This window comes from Silurus aristotelis, assembly GCF_946808225.1.
Source record: "Silurus aristotelis genome assembly, chromosome: 9".
In the NCBI taxonomy this organism is placed as follows: domain Eukaryota; kingdom Metazoa; phylum Chordata; class Actinopteri; order Siluriformes; family Siluridae; genus Silurus; species Silurus aristotelis.
In genome coordinates this window covers 3,799,677-3,823,307 of record NC_139582.1, presented here as the reverse complement: position 1 = coordinate 3,823,307, position 23,631 = coordinate 3,799,677, and the positions used below count along the sequence as shown (strand labels likewise).

Genomic DNA, 23,631 nt, shown 5'->3' with positions numbered 1-23,631 from the left:
TTCCTTTAGTTTTAATCTATTTGGTAACATGATCAATTTTTTTTTTTTTTAATTGAGTGCTGTTTTCAGCCAACTAACCTGTTTCCTGATTGAATTGAATTGAATTGAATTGAATTAAAATGTAATTGCATTTCCTATCATTGTGCGACTTTTTAAATCTACCACTGGTGTATCATTTCCGGGCTCTCACACACCACAGAAGTAGGCATTCCCGTTCATCATCTTTTCTCTGTTTGTGTTCTATATGGTGGAAGTTCAGACTGGATACACAATTTGAAATTCATTTTGTATTAATATATTAATTAGGGCTGTCAAAAATAACGCGATTTTAACGGCACAAATTTTATTAAAATACAGTTAATGTGGCCCGCATTTCTGTTTGACCATTTTTTATTCAAGATATAAATAAATAAATATTAAAGAGGCGAATCTAAAAAAACCTCCACCGAAAAATTTTATTTAATCAGTAAACATTTATTTTGCTGATGCGCCAAGTCGCAAATCAGCACCAAAATCCGCCATGATGCGCACAATTACCTCTTTTTCCTCATAATGCCGAAACGAACTGAAATTACTTTAGCTTTTTTGATCGTACAATGCAATGCATCTTTCAAATCTGTAAATAATCAACGTTTATACATACATAATAAAACACTGTGCTTTTGTAAAATAAAGGAAACAGACGGCGGGCACTCTCTGATGTCTGTCAGCTCTTTTCACAGACACATACATAGAACAACCTGAATCTCAGTGAATATTTCCCTCACAGGCATAATAAATATATAAATAGAAAGCTACTTTTAAATAAACCAATTCACATTGAAAAAAGATTTTATTTGTATAAAAGTTAGAAGAGGTACAGTGTCTCCGGTATCACCTCCTTAACCGTCCGTGTGGAAACATATCAAAGGTTCGGTTTGGTTTGGTCCTGATGATTTACATAATTTAAAACATTTTTACTTTAAAACATTTACAATAATATTTTGTCTTCATGCTTAATGTTGAGTTTGGTTTCACTATTAATAATTATACAAATATACATAAAGCATCAATATTTGTTTCTGCCCATGTTGATTAGAGTATTAAAAACTTGAAAAGCATTAATTTATGATACATTTAAAACAGATACAAATGTGCGATTAAGTTACCATCGTGACACTAAAACAGGTAGTAGTAATGGCTTCTTTTTACTTAAGCTCATGTCAGAGCCCAAACTTCTTTACTCAAGTAAAAAATTATAATCAGTACTTCAACTTTTACTAAAGTATTTTTAAACATGAGTATCTGTACTTCTACTGAAGAGAAGGATGTGTGTACTTTTGCTACTTTTGTCGTATAATTTTTAATATTATTATAATATTTAATATATAGATTGATTTCTCCTCGCTGAACTGTTTCTCGAGCGCATTCCCTCAGCACTACTGCAGCAGAGGTAGATCTTCCTGGAGACAGAACTTTTTTTTTTTTTTTTTATTTGTTTTGCCTTAAAAAGGCGTGTTTGTGAAATGCCTTAGAAGTCAGAAGGCACTTAGGTAAATTGATGATTTGCTGTCTGTCCAAAACAAAGAAATGAAAGAACTATTTGTACCATATTTAATTGCATAGTGTCCTATTTTTTTTAATTGATTCACATTTTGTTGAATCGAATCGAAATTGTATCGTTGGCTAATCATCAAAATGCGTATCGCATCATTCTTTTTTTTTAAATGGAGATGCACACTCCTACTGTGTAGTATTTAGAAAGAAGTCCTACACACATATGGTGTGGAAATGTGGTGTGTGTGTGTCTTGAATGACTAGTTAGTTAGCATCATTGTCTTTACTCATCAACTGTCAAGCAATAGCCTCATTCTATCAAGTCTTTATGATACACTAAAAGCAGCATAATGATAATAGAAATGTCCAAGACATTTGTCTGAGTAGGAGTGTGTCGGTTCCTCAGTATGTGTGTATGTGTGTACAGGCTACAGCTTGCAGTGGTGTAATTAGACCTTTTTTGTTCTGGTAAATGACCTGTCTCGGGCAATCACGGCGAGGCTAAGAAGATGTGATGTAGTAATTGCACAGCCTCTTTAGAAGAATTGCAGCCTGTCTGTCTTGCAGCTATTTTAAAGTGGCAGAGCCATCGCTGGAGCTCCTCGTATTCTAAAGCAATAACGGACCTCCGGCATGTCTGTCTTCTTACTATTTATCTCTGACTTTCCTTTTCTCTTTCAGTGGAGACCCTTTTTGCCTGGCTTGAAGTATGATGTCATCGACTCGGCGTACATCTCTCTGTACACTGGTAATCGCGCCTTCCTTTGTCAAATGAGCTCTATCGGCGTTTTAGTTCTGCTTTAAATTACCTGCTTGTATCACATAATTCCTCACACATTCTTATCCTGTATACCACACACTTATTCCTCAGTGTAATAGGCAGCAATATTCTCATGTCACCGTTTGTCATTCAGATTCACTTCAGCGTGCAGTTACTTCCGAATTTCATCATTTCGTGAGTTGCTGTGACTCAAAATGTGTTCACATTTCATGGTTAAAGCCAAAATTGTGCAATCAGGCAGCAGTGAAAGACGGTCAGGAATGCTTTCATTTTTCAAATTCGGCAACACAGCTATCATAAAAAATTTGCATTAACCCTGTTCATTTACAACAGCCCACCAGCTGAAGTTGTGATTTTAGCAAGTTGGAATGTTCTTCTATTATTTTTATTGGCTTGTATCCATAGGGATGAAAAAAAAGAAAAGGAAAAGAAGCATGGTGGTGGAGGCATCATTTTTTTCTCATTGGCTATGACATTGGATTTCTACAACAGCATTTAGTGCAACATTAAAAATAATAATCTTAGATTACGAGATTTAAATCGTAGCAATACAGGAATAAGTGGGAGCAGTAAAAGACGCACCACTTCCTGAAACCCTTTTTGCTTTATGTAGTTGTGTATGAGGTGGTTTTATAAAATTTCGAGACTAGTTTTGTAGCAAACGAAAAGATGGCAGAACAAGGCTGCACGCACAGTCACAGGGAGCACCAACCTTCATAAGTCATTGTGCAAAAAACCCTATCCTATATCTAACTGGTGCTAATCTGAACACATGCATTACCACATCTGATTTTTTGACCATGTGCGCACCCTGTCACCGAGCTCTACTCACATATGAGTTTCTTGCCGGAAACATTGTAATCTCACCTCCGAACGCACCCTACTCGCCTGATTTAACTCCGGCAGACTTGGCCCTCATTCCAAAGATGAAGATCCAGCTCAGAGTTTGCTGTTTTGACACTGTTTCTGAGATCCAGCTAGGAGGTGCTTGACACGCTTTGGAAAAAAGACTTCTAGGACGTATTTCAGAAGTGGCAGGAACACTGGAAGCACTGTATTGCTGAGCAAGGGGACTATTTTGAAGGTGATAGTGTGTAAATGTAGATCAGTAAAGTACTTTCTTGTAATCAGAGCGAGTCTCAAAACTTTTTGATACCACCATAAATATAAAAAAAATGTGTTCTATAATTCCCTCCAACTGAGTCTTAGGCTGATAGTATCCCAAGTTTGCAACCTAGTAGTTTCTTTTCGGCTTCTCCCGTTAGGGGTCGCCACAGCGGATCCTCCGCACGTTTGATTTGGCACATGTTTTACGCTGGATGCCCTTCCTAACGCAACCCTCCCCAATTTATCCGGGCTTGGGACCGGCACTAAGAGTGGCTGGGGATGGTTCCCTGCCCGGGAATCGAACCCGGGTCGCAGCGGTGGGAGCGCTGCATCTTAACCACTAGACCACCAGGGGACCTAGTAAACCAGTGTGAATGTATTCATTGAGAGAGAAAGTCTTCAAAGCACTTTTGTACGTCGCTCTCGATAAGGGCATCTGCGAAATAAATGTAAAATGGAAGTTACAAAGACCTGACACTACATTGGAGTGGTCCAAACCCAAAAACCTCAATGTATTAGAATACTCCAAATAGCAGAACTCAGATGCACTAAGATTGGAATCTCCATCCAATCTGACAGAGCTTGTGTTTTTTTTTTTCCAAGAAGAATAAGTAAAAAAATATCAGGATGCAGACTCACAGAGCATGGAGACAGTTCCAAGACATCTTCCTGCTGTAAATAAGGCCAAAGGTGTATTAGTTTCGGCCAGTAAAAGTATTACTAAGAAAATATTGACCAAAGATTTGAATATAAATCAGTATTCATATGATATGAATATGAATGAGATTAATATTTATTCAAGACAAGCTGTGTTGTTATGGAAAATTCATTCATAACTTCCAAATAAAAAAAATAAAAAACATATTTTGAACCACAATAATAAATGAACAGAGCTTTTTATTTGTGCATAAGAGCAAAAATAAATGCTACATAACACCAGATGGGCAGAAATATTGGAACCGGTGTTTTTTCCCAGCCATATGTGTTTCCCTCCCAAAATTGTTGCCAAAAAGTCAGAGGCACACAATTGTATGGGATGCTTATGCATGCAGTAGCATAAAATTTTTCCTTCAGTTCTCTAATAGGAGACATAAACCTGTTTAAGCATGACAATGCCCACAAATCAAACTTCAGGAAAATGGTTTCCATAGTTTGGAGTGAAGACCTTGAAAAAGCATTTGTAGCTTTTCAAAAGATGAAAGTTTGAAGACTTTGGAGAACCTCGATCATGTCTACACGATAACTCACCGCAACTCTCACCGGTAATCACCGATTTCCAAAATTTCAGATATTTCCAATTTTTCCAAAAAATGGAAAAGACTATACATTTTATGGGAATTTTCTATCAATTTTAATTTAAATTAAAATACTGTAGCAATTGCACATTAAACCATATTATGATTTAAGTGCCTATAATACTTAAAAAAAAGTATTTTAAGGTTGGATAAGTGCCAAATTATATTTTCTGTGCCACCCCAGAGTACCTCCTGGCCCCGGCTTGGCCACCCCTATGAAAAATTACAGGCTCCACCACTTTTGGAATGAATTTAATTACTGACTGCACCCAGGACCTCCTCCTGAATGACCTCTCACAAATCTCTATAAGCACACTTCAAAATTCTCAGAATTCCCAGAAAAGTGGAGGTTATTTTAGAGTAACAGCAAATAGGTATTAAAGGTGGAATGGGTATGTATTTCATACAGTATATTGTAGAAATGCTCTGTAAAGACATTCAAATTTCAACAACAACAAGCCAAACGATGTCTTAATTTGAATCTCTAAATTAATTTTACTCGCAGACACGTTGTTTTCGTGTCCTTTCACTTGTTCTCCTATCTACATACACACATGTTTGCAACCCCCAACCCCTTATATTAGCCTCCACTGGCAAAGGAAAAGGTCTTTTATTCATACATGCTTTTCCCACCAATGCCAGAAGACTGTGTGCCCACGTTTGAGCTTTGCTTCATTTATAACTTTTTTTTTTTCCGAGGCTAAACCACTTTTTCCTTTTAATCCGTGCTATAGTTAACAAGCTGAGGGAGAGAGGGACGTGCATTACAGAACACAGCCTGGTCGCCTCCGCTCACCCAGAGAATACAGTGCAAAGTGTAATACGCTGTCCCAATCATTAATCACCCAGACTGCTCTGTCAGAGAGGAATGCACAGAGAACCCACACACGTTTAAATACGCGCACACAAACACACACACACACACACACACACACACACACACACACACACACACACACTTGCAAACTTGCAGCCAATCGATGCAACTAATTAAATTGCATTTTCACCACTGGCCAGTCGAGCAGACACTTGTGAGAGTTCACATAATGCTGGGAGATAAAACTTATGAACAGACAACACACACACACACACACACACACATGCACACATGCACACACACAAGTGCATACTCTCACAGCTGAGTGAGTGCATATGTCTGTGAGCACTCAATATGCTCGGAGTGATACATACTCCATTATGTAGTGCTGTCTGGATTCAGCTGTCAAAGCCTTACGGCAAAGTCTTGCTCTCTTTCCCTGTCTTTTTATCCGCTTCATTTATAATTCCAGAGCGTGGAACACACACACACACACACACACACACACACACACACACACACACACACACACACACACACACAACACAAACCCAAAGCTGATCGATACGACTAATTAAAGTGTGTTTTCATTACTGGCCAGTCAGACAGACACTTGTGAGATTTTGCAGTGTTAGCTGAGAAAACGTTATAAATTCTGAAGGTGTACAGCAGTGTGTGTGTGTGTGTGTGTGTGTGTGTGTGTGTGTGTGTGTGTGTGTGTGTGTGTGTGTGTGTGTGTGTGTGTCCAATTACACACAGAATAGACTATAGGCGCTCATTATGGAGGCCCAGTACAGGCTCAGATTCATCTTTTTAAAATTTTATCTCATTGACAGAGTATAAAAAATTGTGAACAGGTACAAAGTCGTTAAAAAGGGGCTCAAGGTCAGTGTGTAAAAATCCAAGATTCAAAACGCAAGATGCAATAAAGAGAACTAGGTAGATTTCAGACATAATAGACAATGTTAGGTAATATGCATGGCTTGAAGAGTTGTATGTTATTTTTTATTTTACATTCAGTCCCCATTTGCTGTTATAATAACCTTCAATCTTCTGGGAAGATGTTTTACTGGATTTTGTGGCGATTTTGTGCTGATTCAGCCACAAGGGTGTTAGTAAAGTCGGGTATTGAAGTAGGTGAGGAGGCCTGGGGTCCAGTCATTGTTCACATTCATCCCACAGGTGTTTAGTTGGTAGATCCTCCACTCTTTAAGATCTTCCAGTCCATCCCATTTAAAGCATATCTTCATAGAGCCGGCTTTGTGCACAGTTGCATTGTCATTCTGGAATGGCTTTGGTCTCCTAGTTCAAAGGAAAATTGTATTCTATCACATGCAAAGACTTTCAGCTTTATGGTAACAGTAAAAAAAAAAAAAGAAAAACCATATGGCTGGAAAAGTCAGGTGTCCCAATACTTTTGTCCATGTATTGTGTGTATCATTATAAAGTGGAAAAAAAAATCTACTTCAAGGTCAGAATTGCACCTTACTGAGACATGCCTCTATTTTTTTGCCAGAACTCCATTTCTTACACACAGCTGTTGTTTACTATGTACAATTTAGCCTCAAGTTTGAATACAGCTTTTTACAAAGACCTTGTATAAAAAAAATATACAAAATTTCCACAAGAGTGATTATGATACACCGGCCCATCAATTAATCAGTGCCGCAGTTTCCAGAGCGTAATTCTTTAGCCCCCTTGGATTATTTATTTGTTTTTGAGTTTTTTTTACTCAATAAGAATAATTTATTAAAATGTATTAAAATGAATTAAAATGTAGTTCAAACAATCATATTAAGTCAAAGTAAAATTACAGATTTTAAAAACTACTTTTAAAAGTAGAAGTACACAAAGAACTGCTCAATTATAGTAACACAAGTAAATATAATTATTACTTTCCACCTCTCTAAGTTAAGAAGCCGCAAATTAAAATGGAGAAAGCAGAGCTGGTGTCAAAACAGTTCTAGTTCTTGTCAAAACAAACAGAAATAGGTGTCAGTGATTCGCCTCAATTTGTATAGTGACAGCTGACCTTCTCAGCAACCTGGAAAAACTATCAGTATGGATTTTTGCCTATTACAGGCCAATTGGTGATCAGTGGTGATTAATCAGCAAAACCGATGACTCGTCAAACTCTAGTTATAACTGCCCTGTGATTTCTTTTATTCCAGTTCTCATATACACCCACAAATATCCACACATACTTGCATACTGTCTCTGTCTCTCAAATGTTACATTAACCTACCTGACCAAATGTAATACATCCTGACATTTTCCCATTGAGTGCAGCTTAATGTTTTGTCTTTCTTGCCGTTCTTGCCTCGGTTGATCTCAGTGACCTACACTGTCATCTCTCATCCGCCAAGCTGTTGCTCATATGTGTGAAGTTGACCGTGTGACCCTTTTTCTCACTTCCCCCTCTCGTTCTCTCTCACCGCAGATGAGTCCAGCCTGAAGATGAACAGTGTGAAACACATCCCGCAGACCTTGGCCAGCCACACACACACTCTGCAGGAAGTCCACGGTTCACACACCCATGCTGCAGACATGCTTAGACCAGACCCACGTGACACGTTCTACAAGAGTGGGTACTCCTGTGTGTGTGTTTGTGTGTGTGTTTATATATTTTATGGGTTTATAAAATCTAATGTTGGATATACAGCCTGTATAATTTTGCCTTGCAACATCAATCTAATGAAAGAAAAAGACAACAGTTCTGAAACGTAATAAAATAAACCAAAAAAATTGAATGAGAAGGTTGGGAAAGTTATTATTGTCCTGATTTTATACTTTGTAGAGACACATATCTTTTGGATATAATATTGCTAATTCTTCCTTGTAGAAGTTTAGTCAAATTGCATGGTGAGCATAAATGAACTGCACTTTCAAATCCATCCACAGATTTACTATTAGATTTTAGTCTGACTTGGTTACTCAATGCACCTCCCTATAATAAAACAATTAGTGAATGGAAGGTGAATGACCTGCCCATCTTCAGGTGTCCAGCAGAGGGATGCAGGTTTTCCATTTTGTTTTCAATCCTGACCAATCGACCAGTCTCGGCTGAAGAGAAACATCCCCACAGCATAATGCTGCCACCACCATGCTTTACAGTAGGTATTGTATGTTTTGGATGGAATGCAAGCAAACATAGTCCTTGGAGTTCAGTCAATTTTGCACTCATTAGACCATAGCACCCTTATGCCAGATGGTATCAGATGGCATGAGTCTTCCAGCTGTGTTTTTGCATAGTGCAAATGAGCACTTTCTTAACCACAGTGAATTCTTCACAGTACCAACAGTGGAAATGTAATAAAACAGCTGGTTTTATTCTGAAGTAATTAATGCAACTACAATTGATGTCAGATTGGACAATTAGCCTGGTGTTGTTTCTGAAAGTGTATTGGTTGCATCTGAGCAAGTTTATATTGGTGTTCTCTAAGGGGCTAATTACTTGACCAAACCAGTTATTTAACTTTTTTATTTTTTTTATAATCAACTAAAAGGTTTTAAAATGTTATCTTTATTTTGATGATCATAGGCCTTGATGGCGTTAGGCCTTCAATGGTGTAATACCTGAATCATTGAGACAGGTATATTATGCAGTGAACATGTATGCCATTAATAAACCAGATGGAAGCCATAACCTGCAAAAAATGTAAGTAAATTCTACACGATCATGCTGTGGGATAGGCTTTATGCTTTCTGAGCACTGTATTAGAAACATTATATTAATTCTAAATAGGGCTTCCATTCATGCTGTGGATTTTGCTAGATTTTAAAAACATTCCTTTGGGATTCTGGTCCATTTTGAGATCGTTACATGACATTTCATGCTGTGAATCTCTAATTCTGTCACATCTATAGGATAGGTTCAGACATAGTGATCGGAAAAGCCACTGAAGAAAATCATGTAATATGTAAAATATTAGGACTGAAATTACCATAACTTATTGTCATGTTAATGAAGTCAGATTGAGATAACATTTGCTTTGTGACATGTTACATTAATATACTCGCTGTATTCACTAGGTGTAGAGTAAATTGTAGCCACGAAGGACTGCATATTGTCAAGAACAATACTCAAATCGACTTATGATGATTGGTATAACTAAATCCAAAGGGTGTCAAGAAAACATTCCCCACACCATTACACCACCTCCACCAGCCTGGAATGTAAACACAGGGTATATTAAGTCTATAGATTCATGCCTGACACTTCGAGCTTCATAATAGATGAGCGCAATCCACTTTCAGCTTTCTGTTCATGGCCGACAGAAGTAGAAACCATTGTATGCATTATGAGATGCTTTTCTGCTCACCACCACTGTGCAGAGTGATACAATCAGTCTCAGCATTTCCATCCAAAGAACCTCTGCTTATCTGCTTTGATTTAATCTCACCATACTGTGTAAACTCTACATACTGGTGTGTGTGTGTGTGTGTGTGTGTGTGTGTGTGTGTGTGTGTGTGTGTGTGTGTGTGTGTGTGTAAATCCCAGGAGATCAGTGGTTATAGAAATGCTCACACCTGTTAGTCTGGCACTGACAATCAGTCAAAATGACAGAGATCATATTTTCCCCCCAGGCCCAGATATGCATGATTTCTTGGAGAGCGCTGCTGCCACATGATTGGCTAATCAGATAATTGCATGAGTGAATAGGCATACAGGTGTTCCTGATAAGTGAATGTGTGTTGCTGTAGAAACTTGTGTATTGTTCTCTATACAAAACAAAAAGAACTATGGAGGGAAAAAAACAGTTGGAAGCTGTGCATCAAGTTAAAAAGTTGGGATATTTCAAGTCTAAAACTTGGCTTCATAAAACTTTAAGATCTTAAATAGGTCAAGTTTTGTCTCCCGTTTTAAAATCAGAAAATATCAGCCAGACTTTGTACTCTAAATACTATTTCTGTCGCCTGTTTTATGAGTCAAGGCTGCATTTCTGTAGTGATTATAGTCAATAGGCTTCGATCTTGCATGTCAGACATCTGTGTTTGGCAGTGCAAAACAGGGACTCAATACCCTGTGTATCGTATGCTCAGGAGACTGTGGTTATAAGACTCCAGTGCTTTGTATGCAGACGGAAGGAGCATCACTTTATCGACTGCATTGTGTCTGAACCAAAGCTGGAATCCCTTTGGCAGTTTCAGTAAATCTTTGATCGCATCCTGTTCCAATCCGGTTCACAAAACTACTTTTTGTGTTTCTGGGCTGTCACGTTGGCGCAGTATGGACCCCAGGGCATCCCACATGTCTTCTATCTTTCTTAATTCTTGCTGCTGTAACATGCTGAAGGCACTCACCTTTTATTTCCTAGTGGGCTTTGCAGCCATATTGGCTGTTAGCTTTATTCCTCAAGGCTGCCATTAAGCACCAAAGAAAGATGATGAATATTCAAGGGTATTTCAATAGCTTGCTTTGCTGAAATTATGCCAGAGCTCTCTATGCAGATGTTCAAGCCTCAAATAATTTAAGCGAATTGTTTATTGCGGCTTGTTAGAACAAAACAAAGCACTAATTTCCAGACAGATGTGAGGTAAGTTTGGAATTGTACACAATGCAAAGATAAAGAGGGAGAAGATCCAATCTGTTTGGAGTTAACCTTGTTCTTTGGCCTTGTGTCCACATGCTAAATTCGAAAAGGAAGATGGCAGGAGTAAGATAGTGACTAAAGACCTTATTCGTATTCCTGAACCGGTGATTGTAGCATGTTTTTTTCACCGGTTTATTATTAAAGCTGTAGAAATGAGCACTGATTTGAGTGCAGAACCTGATTTGTGAACAAGTCTGCATCTGATTAATTAAACTGACCTGCAATACCAAAAAAAACTATTTGAGCACAATGATGAACCAGTTTTGTGAACAAGTCTCTAGATTTGTGAAATACACTCTTGAAATAAACACACTTTCAAAATGGTACATGACAACTTAAACAATAGTTTATGGGTTTTATTCAGAAAGACAGCAAATAACATCCAAATGAGTCCAATTTACAAACAAATTAGTAAACTACAGTATAGGGACTACCATAACTCATCACTTCCATCTGTGGGTTAATATATTCACTTAGACTGTCCTGGTGTGTGAAAGATCATAGCACTATGCTCTGTATTTTGATTGCACCTTTTTGACTCCATTGCGAGCAAGACGCAACTGGAAAAGCAAACGCAAAATTTGGTGCCATGGGTTTCTTTTTGAGTCTGGTTCCTCTCAAGGTTTCTTTCTTTTATCACCTCTAAGAGTTTTTCCTTCCCACATGGGCCACTGGCTCAATCATTAGGGATAAACTTACAAGAAATCAACTTCTAGGCTTTAAACCTCTTAACCTCATGTTATGTAGACTTTCTTTCGGCTTCTCCCATTAGGGGTCGCCACAGCGGATCATCCGTATTCGTGATCCGCATGTTCAATTTGGCACATGTTTTACATGCTGGATGCACTTCCTAACGCAACCCTCCCTATTTATCCGGGCTTGGGACCGGCACTAAGAGTGCACTGGCTTGTGCAACCTTAATGACTGGGTTTGGTTCCCTGACCGAACCCGAGCCGCGGCGGTGAGAGCGCCGAATCCTAACCACTAGACCACCAGGGAACTTCGTATGTAGACAATATCCATTGTTAAAAGTGCTCTACAAACTGAATTGCCCCTAACTTGAACTAAATTGAGTTGAATTGAATTGAATTGAGGATGAGCATGAAATAACACTGGCCTTTTATAGACTGCAAGTGTGATGTCACGGTCACAAGGTGACAACTTTTCTATTAGCACGGAATCCACAGTTGGGGCAAATTAATGTAAAAGCAGTCATGACAAACCGTGGTGTGGAGTAAAGTGTTGCGATAATAAATAGATTCCTGTAACTGGGTCGGATGATTAGTGAGGTCCTGAATGAGTTGAGTTTAGTGTTATACTGTTTGATGCCAGTATTAATTTGATTAGATCGATCAGATTAGATTGGTTTCAACTTTGTCATTGTGCAGAGTCCAGTTCAGGGCGAATGAAATGCAGTTAGCAATATATAATAAACGTATTATGGGAGTGCAAAGGTGCAATATGTATTACCAAAAATACTGTATATGTTGCGAATATGAAGATAAACACGGGGGGGGGGGGGGGGGGGGTTTGTGTTTGCATTAAGTTGTTGTATAATTTGCTCTTGTTTTGGATTTCGAAAGAATTTCTTTCAGATGTATTTTAAGGGCACAATGAATGTGTTTCTCAGCACTCAAGATTGTTGGACCCTGCTGTATACCTGTACGAATGTTTGTGCTTTCGGTTGTCAAGCAAGTAACCTTTCAAGCTGACAGGCTGCAAACTCACTGAATTTTTATTTCAGTTTCGTTGGTGGACCCAGTGTTTCTTGCGCATGATAATTTGCATTGGTGCTGTTTTACATTAGCATGAACGCATACTAACTTTAGCACAACCGATGCATGCTTATTCTGCTCTGTAGACCATGCAATGAGATTTTCTGTGTCTGACTACATACTAATCCATTCATGACTGTGTGATTGCGATGTTGTGCATTTAGTAACAAAATCTGTATTTACTCACTTTTGGACTGATGCAGCAACTAACAAAGGAGAGTGATTTCGCCTTAACCTTTCTGTACTCCTTATTATTACTTATTCATGTCCCATTAACTTATATTCTTTATTTTATAATGATGTATGGCGCAAAAATGAGATCTGGCTTCATGTGGAATCAAGCTGACATTCAGTAGGTCCTTATTTCCATTTCGTTTGGCATGTGCACCAGCATACCCTTATATGCATTTAATTTACATCTTAGCTCTACATCCTAATTTATGCAATAGACATAAAAAGAAATATAGGAAGATCATATAGCAGGCTATGCAAGTTTCAAACGATGAGGCGAGTTGATGCAAGAGCAGGCGTGAGTCTATTAGGCAGATTTATACGCAGAAAACAGGCAGAGGTTAAACTGATCGAACGGACAAAACAATGCCGAGGAAAAAAATATATATTAAAAAATTGATATTTTATCTTGCAATGAACAAACAGAGGGCACTGAAGGCTGTTTAAATAGACAGAGCTGAAAACTACTAAACTGATACAAAAATATGTAATAACTATAAAATGGTGCAAATCTGCTCAAAACTTTAATTACCGTAATTTCCAGACTATAAAGCGCACCCATATATAACTGAATTTGACAAAGATTTTATTTTGAACATAAATAATGTCTATAAACCGCAGGTGTCTACACTGAAACTAATGAACTTTACACAGGCTTTAACGAAAGACAGTGTCTGTTACATGACTGAAATATGTTGTGGCTCCTTTAAGAGCATAGCGGTATTTTGGGAATAGCCTGCCGCCGCATTTTTCCGCTATTACTGCATGTGTGCAAGACCGAGGAATATGTCCTTATTATTTTCTGATGCTCATTTCTAAGTTTCTTTGACTAACCTGTAACGCTGTTGCCAAGAAGAATAAAAAAGCACGAGTTTTGGAAACCTGTCTGTGCATATATGATTTCTGTTGCAACTGGAGTTAGCGAGCTCTCCCTTCACCCAGACTCAACGCGTTACACCGGCTTGTATCTAAACAGTAGCCGACCAAGAAAGTCATTGTTCACTGTCTTCCTCCTTCCTTTCACAACTATGTCTCTCGGGAGTTTATCTTTTGGCATCGTCGTGCGTTTAAAAAAAAAAGATTTTCTCCAGATGCCGTGCAGCTCAGAACACAGGTGAGGTGCGTTATTTCGTTTCCGTTCGGAAATTTCATTGGTCTAATTTTATGGGGCTCAGTTTTTTGGCTTGAAGTTTGTGAAACCGGGAAAAAACCCAGCAAAAATTCATAAATTAGCCGCTTCGTTGTTTAAGCCGCGGGGTTCAAAACGTGGGAAAAAAGTAGCGGCTTATAGTCCAAAAAATAAGGTATACATTTCAATGTATAAACATTTTTCATTTATATGCTATAGGAACAAAATACTTTTCTAGTCTCCAAAATCTAGCATTGAAAATGTCCCTTCACTTGAACTAGGAGACCCAAACCTTTTCCAGCATGACAATGCCCTTGTGCACAAAGCCAGCTTCAGGAAGACATGCTTTAAACGGGTTGCAGTGGCCTGGTTTAGATCTCTGACCTCAACCCTATAGAACACCTTGTTCCCTTGTGGCTTAATGAATAACCACAAATCTCGACAAGCACACTAGAAAATCTAGTAAAACATCTTCCCAGAAGAGTGGAGGTTAGCATAACAGCATATGGAGACTAAATGTGGAATAAGATGTTCAAGAAGCATGTATCTTGTGGTCAGGTGTCGAAAAACTTTTCTCTATGTAGTGTTTGTATAAAAGTAAATGCATAAGATTTTGTATTTTTACATAATGAAGGTTTGAACAATAAAGGCCAGTTTGTTTATTACTGAACCGAATTCTTTGACACAACATGCATTTGTTGGATTTTAAAAAGTTCATTTTTTATTTTTATGCCAAATTTATAATATCCTCCACATAATATTCCTAATTTATTATATAAGTGGTGTAGAAATGAGCACTTATTTGAATGCAAGAGCTAATTGATGAACAAGTCTGCATCTGATTCATGAATCTGTCATACATCACTGAGAAAGGGTGACCATTTCAGCACAATGATGTCGTGTATATATTTCCATAAATTGGTATTGCGTTAGTAAAGTGAAAAAATGAAAAACATTTAGCAAGCTAAACATATTCAAGAAGAAGAAAAAAGAAGAAATATCTGTATTGCAAAGAGAAGGTGGGTGGAGACTGGATAGAGGGGACCCAAATCCAGGATGTGACAGGGAGTATGGAAAATATAGGCTTTAATGGGGCACAGGCAAAAACAAAGTTCAATAAACAGTCTAGGGTCAAAACACAGGCGAACAAGGCAATGCAGGGAAAGAAAAAACCAAAACCGAAAAACAGTCCAGAGTTCAGAACCAGAAACAGAGCAGAACATGGGTCAGAATCAGTATCAGGAACTGGAACAGAATCCAGAGCAGGCAGGTTGGCAAGAATAATCTCAGGGACAAGGGAGCCGGTAAAATAATCTGGTCCCGAGCTAAAGTCTCGGGTGTCCTTAAATACCGCGTGGAAAAACAAAGCAAGATGGCCGCCGACCCAGAAGTGGGCGCCGTGAAATCGGAAATGCGTGCCGGTGCCCGGAAGATCCTGACAATTGCTGATGTATTGCTGAGAAGAAAGCTGTTTTTTTATTAAAGACTATAATCTCTGGTATGCTAATGCACATAATACTCAGTTGACAGACTAATGAGCTATTAAAAACCCAAAACTAAACACTATAATTCACAATTATAAACTACATGCTGGAGCTAAACCATATTATTCATATTTAAGTATGAGATTTCTGCACTTATTAACACTTTTTCATATATATTTAACCTGAGGGGTCTCTAAACTATTTAACATTTTATAACACAGTAAAAGTAAGTCATCATATAATCATTTATAATATTTAGACTTCTTGTTCTTGTTCTTCCTTTACTCGTGTCTCTTTCAAACCAACTTGGACCTGCATGTCCTTCCTCACCACATCCATAAACCTCCTCCTTGGTCTTTCTCTTTTCCTCCTTCCTGGTGGCTCCATCCTCAGCATTCTCCCACCGATATACCATGTCCCTCCTCTGCACATGTCCTAACCATCTCAATCGGGCTTCTCTCATTTTGTATGAAAACCTCCTAAACGTGCTGTCCCACTCATAAACTCATTTCTAATCCTGTCCAGCGTCGTCACTCCCAATAAAAACCTCAACATCTTCAGTTCTGCTCCCTCCAGCTCCACCTCCTATCTTTTACTCATTGCCACTGTCTCTAAACCGTACAACATCTCAGGTCTCACCACAGTCCTATAAACTTTCCCTTTCACTCTGACAGATACTCTTCTATCACAAATCACTCCTGCTATCACTCTTCTTCACCCACTCCACCCTGCCTGCACTCTTTTCTTCACTTCTGTAACACACTCTCCATTACTTTACACTGTTGACCCCAGGTACCTGAACTCCTCCACCTTCTCCACCTCTTCTTCCTGCAACCGCACCACACCACTGCCCTCCCTCTCATTCACACACATGTACTCTGTCTTACTCCTACTGACTTTCATTCCCCTTCTCTTCAGCACGTACCTCCACCTCTCCAGGCTCTTCTCAACCTGCTCCCTACTCTCACCACAAATCACAATATCATCCGCAAACATCATAGTCCACGGAGACTCCTGTCTGACCTCGTCCGTCAACCTGTTTATCAACACTGCAAACAGGAAAGGGCTCAGAGTCGATCCTTGATGCAGTTCAACCTCCACCTTGAACCAGTCTGTCGTTCCTACTGCACACTTCATTGCTGTCACACTGTCCTCATACATGTCCTGCACCACCCTCACATACTTCTCTGACACACCTGACTTCCTCATACAATACCACAACTCTCTTCTCTTTTGTAAGCTTTCTCTAAATCCACAAACAATTTAAAATATTTAGACATTTCTATTAATTAATTAGTTTGTTTGTTTGTCTTATGAGCCAGGATCTAAGATGTTTTCTTATTTCTTTGATGCATTGTGATGATTAAAAGAAAAGTATGTATAAAGTGGTGAACAAAAGTATATATAAAAGTGTATATGAACTGAATGTGGTCTTCAACATGTGTGTCTGTGTGTTGGCCCAAATTATTAAACATTTCATAATGCAATAAAAGTATTCATTTGATCATTTGAAATATTTAGACTTTTCTACTTATAGACTTATAGACTCTACTTACTAGACATTTCTATTTATTTATATGTTTGCTTTTTTTTTTTTTATTGAGCCAAAATATATATTTTATCACCACTATATATTTCTTTTTATTTTCCCCTGTTGAATTCAATTCAATTGAAAACATATGATTTTCTCTTAGTCCCTATGATGGATCAGTCCAGGCTGGAGAAGGTGCTGCCATCTTGTGTTTACTCCCCAACCTACGTAGTGAGAGATTTCCCCATTGCTCGCTACCAAGGCCTGCAGTTTGTGAGTAGCACTGATACATACATACATACATACATACATACATACATACATACATACATACATACATACATACATACATACATACATACATACATACATACATACATACATACATACATACATACATACATACATACACACATACATAAATAATACCCCCCAATTGGACATGCTATTACAAAAAAATCTACGCTTTGCCTTTTTTTCCCCAAACTGTCCAACAGAGGTGTAAAGAGTAAACCTGAAAACCATACTTGAGTAAAAGTATAAATACTTTACTGCAAAACTTACTCCATTACTCCAAGTTCCATTTCACCAATTTCAACATGACTTGAGTGAAAGTCTTCGAGTATCGGATTTAAACAGTAATTGAGTATTTCGCTCATATTGAACGTAGGCTCAAATATGCACTAGTTCTCAACGCCAATACACACGTTAGTGAAAAGCTAAAAACAGTTAATTTGTGAAGTTTTATTTCCTAAAACACAAATCAAATTGTACAACTCAACACTGCATTAACACTGCAACACAACAACCTCTTCAACACGCCAGAATGTGACAAACGAGTCGACCAAAAAAAGATGAAATATTACAAAAAGTTAACAAATAGAATGAAGGCATCATGTCACAAAGTAGAAGAACTTTTAGTATTTCATGGAAAGTATATAATATAAAATAAAGTAAAAACCAAATGTTCAGAGCTGACTGTGATCAGAGACGGCCGATATTTGGAATTCATCTTTCAGCTGCTTCTCAAAGTTTTTGTAATTTAGCTCTTTCAGGACTGAAAATTAGACCAACAGTGATAAAAAAAAATAAAAATAAAGTGGTTTACAGGCAGCAGATGTGTGTAGGGGAGTGTTGAGCCTTAATGACGTCTTCATCAGAGGTTCAATATGTAATTGGTAACAGTGATTGTCAATTAAAATATAGTGGAGAAAAAGTCCTACATACTATAAATACTATAAATCTTTTGGCTCATAAATGTATTTAAGTAAAGAGTAAAAGTTTCTTACATATTTGATACTCAGTGAAACTAAAAAGTAGGCAAAAAATGACAGTAAATACAGTAACAAAGTACATTTACTTAAATACGTTACACCACTACTTTTTTATGTTCATTCTTACTGATAAGTGTTGATCATTTTCCTTTCAGGTCTACCTGTCCTACGTGTATCCAAATGACTTCACCAGACTCACTCACATGGAAAGAGAGAACAAATGCTTTTACAGGGAATCTCCGGTGTACCTGGAAAAGTACGGCGTCTCAGTTACCACATGAAATATTTTTACAGTTTTTCTCAATTGATTTGGGGCATTTCTTAGATCGGAGACGAAATTCTTAAAACTGCTCGTTCAACCTCCACATCATGTAGTCACTAGTGCAAATCATAAAAGCAGTTTCTTGTTGCTTTGAACAAATTGCAAATACTTTGGTATTTAATTGAGTAAAACTGTATTATCGTATTATCCTAATTACAAGTGCAACTAGTTAGTGAGTAAGTGAGTGAGTGAGTGAGTGAGTGAGTGAGTAAGTGAGGTTTTACCTTCTGCTTTATCTGAACAGGTTTGGCTTCTATAAATACATGAAGATGGATGAAGAGGATGACGACACGCCTCTTTTCTTTCCGAATCCTGACGGTGTGTTGTGACATCGTGCGAAACAGTTTTATGAGGAGAATTGAACAGTTGGCTTCATCTGGTTGAGGCTAATCACATCATTTAGAGATGAGGATATCACAGCTGTGTTTGTGATAATTGCTTAAAAAAAGAAAAAAAAAGAAAAAAACGGCATATGCGATTGAGCTTGAATGTGCTGGACGGATTGCAGAACGCCAGGAATAATGCGGTATTAGTGATGTCCTATTAGTTAGGCTCAATAATGACTTTCAAACGTTTTTCCTTTTTTTTTTTTTAGATTTCCTCGAAGAAGAAGAGGGTGTAGATCTAGAAGAAGACTCAATCAACTCTAACCACCATCCAGTCAGGAGAACAAGTAACACCAGCATGTCTGATCAGCTCTCGAGTGCTTCACTTAGCACAATTTCCAGTAAAGACCAAACAGGCCAAGACTCGAAAGGTCATGTGTTAACCCAGGAGCGCGTATACCCGCAATTTAAAATGAAACGAACCAGAAGGAGGGTTAAAGGAGAAGACCATGGGAGGAGTGAAGGCCACCGTAAAAATGCTCCACAGGAAGAGGAACAGAGAAGATTAGGGAAAAAGAGGCAGCCAAGGCAGCAGAGGAACAGTATCGAGGCAGACCATGAGACTCCCCCGGACCTTAAAGAGAGTACCGAAGAAGGAGAAGATGCCATTATACGAATCCATGCACGGCGTTCTTTAAAGTGGCTTCAGCTGAGCCCTGTGCAGCAAAGCAACAAGATCACTCCTTTAAGGCTGAAGAATTCCCAACGATCCTCGCTGTACACTTTGGCGAGTCGTATTATGAGCAATCAGGCACATCTAGAGATTTCAAAGTCGAGCAAAATCAAGATCAATAAACCACACCCACTCAAAAGTACACCGAAGCCGCCGGTGGAGATCTTCCCTGGGGTCTTTTTGTACCAAACCGCAAGTGGGAAAAAGCTTGTGGATTTCAGTTCAAGGTGGAAATTCATAAAAAGGCATGCTTCGTGGCCAAAGCGGGACGATAAATCACTTTTACAGCAACTAAATCGCAGCTCTTTGCTCTCACCTACTGTACAACAAGTAAAGGATTTTCCATCATTCTCCTTAACAGACCTGCTTCCATCAAACCCTACAGGGTCAGACTCGTCTAAAAAAAGGCAACTTGTAGAGATCAGGAGCACCAAAGCTTCGGAGATGGTGGAGGAATCGCAGCAGACGGACGTGGCTGATCTTAAAGACGGAGGCACATCTGAATACAGCTACGAGGATGACGAGCCTCGACCCGGCTGGACCGAGGAGGCCATCAACTGGCAGCGCACTTTCAGCGTCAATCCAGTGGACTTCGAGCTGCTCAGGTCTGACTGGAATGATCTAAGGTGCAACGTGTCTGGAAATCTGCAGCTGGCTGAGACCGAGGTTCTGGAGGTAATCTCGCAGTATGTCGAACGGATAAACAGGTACAATGGAGGGTGAGTTTAACTTTTTGTGCATTCCAAAAAACTGGCAATTGCACTGTTGATGTTTCAGGTCGATTTTTTTCATCCAATTTTAGCACAGAAAAAAAAGCTCTGGGTTCGATGTTCCTTCTATCTCCATTACAACAGCAGAAGGAATTACATTGATATATATGTTCTAGCTATTTCTCCCAGCAGGGCATCTACACAACATTACTGTAATAAGAGACACAATCATTCTGTATCTCACAACACTTCCACATATAAAAAAGTGTGCAACGCCTGCTGTTCAGTGCTGATTCATCACTTTTACCCTTACACTTATATATCTCCCCTTTGCTTTTATAAATCTCTCCTTCTTTCTCTCTCTGTCCATCTTTTTCTGTACTTTTTTCTTTCTCACTATTACAGACTTGCTCAGAGGAACTTTATCGTCCCAGTTATTGGTGCATTGTGCATTAGGGATTGTACTTTTTTCTTATTTTGCAGTATCGCTTTAGAGGAAAAACTAATACCTGCTATACTAAAAACATGATATATTTTTTTCTATCAAAAGGAAACTTTTGTTGCTTTACATTGCGTATTTAATCTTTAATCAATTAATAATTTTTTTGTATGTAGACCTTTCATCTATTAAATTTTTTTAATTATTTAATATTTCTTTTTTTTCGTTTATTTATTGCTTTTATTATTCGTTTTGATTATCATATGTACATTTTTATTATATAAATTTTTTTACTGTAAATACTTAAATATACTTACGTATATTTGAAACTTTCAGACGAATTTACATAAAGTTTTGTAGATACAAACTAACAAACAAATGCAAAATTCTAAACAACAAAAAGAAGAAATAAATAAATATATATAAATTGTCATTACACCGTATTGTAATTCTTCATTGTTGTGTGTGTGTATGAATAAAGCTTGGTATTGCTGATTTTCATCTCCTTCTCTCAGGATCTACTCCCTCCGCTGTATTGTGAATGTCGAGAAGCGCAGAGATCCAGCACGGGGAAGCCGTTATCTGGTGGAGCTGGAGCTGATGGAAGCCGGGGAAAGAGTGGTGCGCTTGTCTGAGTACATCTACTTCCTTCACCAACGCAGCCGCCATGAAGAAATCGTGGAGAGCAGGGAAGTCGTTACTCCTTCTTCCCCTGCTGTGCCCTCTAAATCGCCAACCGGGAGCAGCTCCAGTGCACAGTCAAGGTCTTCCACGTCCAGGAGGGGCCACTGGCCAAAGCCGCTGCTCTGCCTTCCTATAATGCTACAGTGGAGGCATGACGTCATGGTGCACATCGTGGTGCCAGGTACTGAAGCTAAAAGTTCATTGATCTGTTTAGGAGCACCAGAAAATTACATTTACTTTCATTAATTGTTTCAACTGCTGTTTCGCAGAACTTTAATTCTTTTCTTGCCTTACGCATTGCACAAAGGATGTCTGTCTACAGCGAGGGTTTTACAAATGAATCAGTGGGAACGAAACTGGTTTCGTTTCGGTCACCTAGCAACCTAGATGTGCAAGTTTAATAAAGATTAGGTGCGCCATTATTTTCACTTTGAACAGCACTTTGTCTCACTTTGTCACAATTATTCAGCTGCTGCGTTTCATTTACAAAAGTTCAATGCAAGGCGACTTTTCTAACCATTAGGTTCTATGGTGACAAATCAGGTGGCAAAAATCCCTTGTACATTTTTGCAGATCCATACTGAAAGCGTTCACAGGCGAATTTGCCTTCTTTGTGCGTTTCCTTCCTGATCAGTGGGTAAATGGGTTTGCCTCATTAGCAGGTAGATTTGATTGGGGTGTGATAGGATTCATAATCAACATTGCCCCAAACTAAATTAAGTCCAACGGTTATTCCACTTGCCTATTTTTAACGGATTTATACTTGTCAAAGCACAGTGAAATTCTTTATGTAGCTCTATGCTGTTTAATGTTGATTTATGTAGCACCAAAGTTCTGGAGGAACGTTGTCTCATTTCACTGTGTACTGCGGCAGCTATATATGGTTGAAATGTCAATAAAAGCTTCTTGACTTTACTTGACTTGATTGTTTTGTCTCTGGCAGTGAAGAACCAGGCACGCTGGGTTCAGCAGTTCATCTCCGACATGGAACTCTTGCACCGAGAGACCAAAGATGACAATTTTAGCATCATCATCGTAGATTTTGAGAGTGAAGACATGGATGTGGAGCAGGCCTTGAGGGAGAGCACAGTGCCCAGGTGAGCTGCTGCGTTCCTTCTCTCTGTTCTATTTACAGCAACTTATGGATGGCTCAGGGTCAACTTCAACCAGCCCATGTAGTATGAACACTATTCAGTGGCTCCATCTGTCATGCAGGATTTTTCCTCCTTGGCAAGATTTGCTTTCATAAATCGTGTGTACGTGCAGGTATGAATATCTGAGACGTGAAGGAAACTTTGAGAGATCTTCTGGACTTCAGATGGGGGTGGACACCATAGCAGTAAGCACATACACTTCCTTTCCTAATGAAAGTGACTATAAATGTTTGTGACAAGTCCCATTTTGGATCACATCTTCCTCAGGATAGCCACAGCATCGTATTCCTGTGTGATCTGCATATTCACTTTCCAATGGGCATCCTGGAGAGCATTAGGAAGCACTGTGTGGAAGGCAGACTCGCCTTTGCCCCCATCGTCATGAGGCTGGACTGTGGGAGCTCACCGTTGGAGCCAGACGGTACCTAGACTACTGGGTTCAGTTTGCTCACTGGAGTGTTAATTCTTAAAGATATAATTATGATTAGTGAATTAGTGAAAAAGCATGTTACCTTTACCTTAGCTAATGAAAATGAACGATTAGTCTAGTGAATTTGGCTCATTAATACACTTTGATAATAATTTATGTGTTTTTAGCTGTTTAGTTAGCTAAGTATGTACCTACCGTTTTTTAGCATCACCAGTATTGTGAATATTTTAGTGAATGTAAGCTATGATTGTAAAATTGTTGGTAACCTACAATATTTTG

At 38.6% G+C, this 23,631-nt stretch overlaps 1 protein-coding gene across 1 annotated transcript in view; it reads left to right on the top strand.

Annotated features, from left to right (window-relative positions):
• Window positions 1-23,631, top strand: part of b4galnt4b (beta-1,4-N-acetyl-galactosaminyl transferase 4b) — a 140,793-nt gene that overhangs the window by 112,911 nt on the left and 4,251 nt on the right. The window contains exons 11-20 of the mRNA XM_083549882.1: window positions 2,218-2,284; window positions 7,977-8,120; window positions 17,444-17,553; window positions 18,710-18,810; window positions 19,121-19,194; window positions 19,472-20,654; window positions 21,600-21,949; window positions 22,712-22,865; window positions 23,035-23,107; window positions 23,190-23,343. Coding sequence (XP_083406008.1) covers window positions 2,218-2,284; window positions 7,977-8,120; window positions 17,444-17,553; window positions 18,710-18,810; window positions 19,121-19,194; window positions 19,472-20,654; window positions 21,600-21,949; window positions 22,712-22,865; window positions 23,035-23,107; window positions 23,190-23,343 — 2,410 coding nt within the window. The remainder of the gene's footprint in view (window positions 1-2,217; window positions 2,285-7,976; window positions 8,121-17,443; window positions 17,554-18,709; window positions 18,811-19,120; window positions 19,195-19,471; window positions 20,655-21,599; window positions 21,950-22,711; window positions 22,866-23,034; window positions 23,108-23,189; window positions 23,344-23,631) is intronic.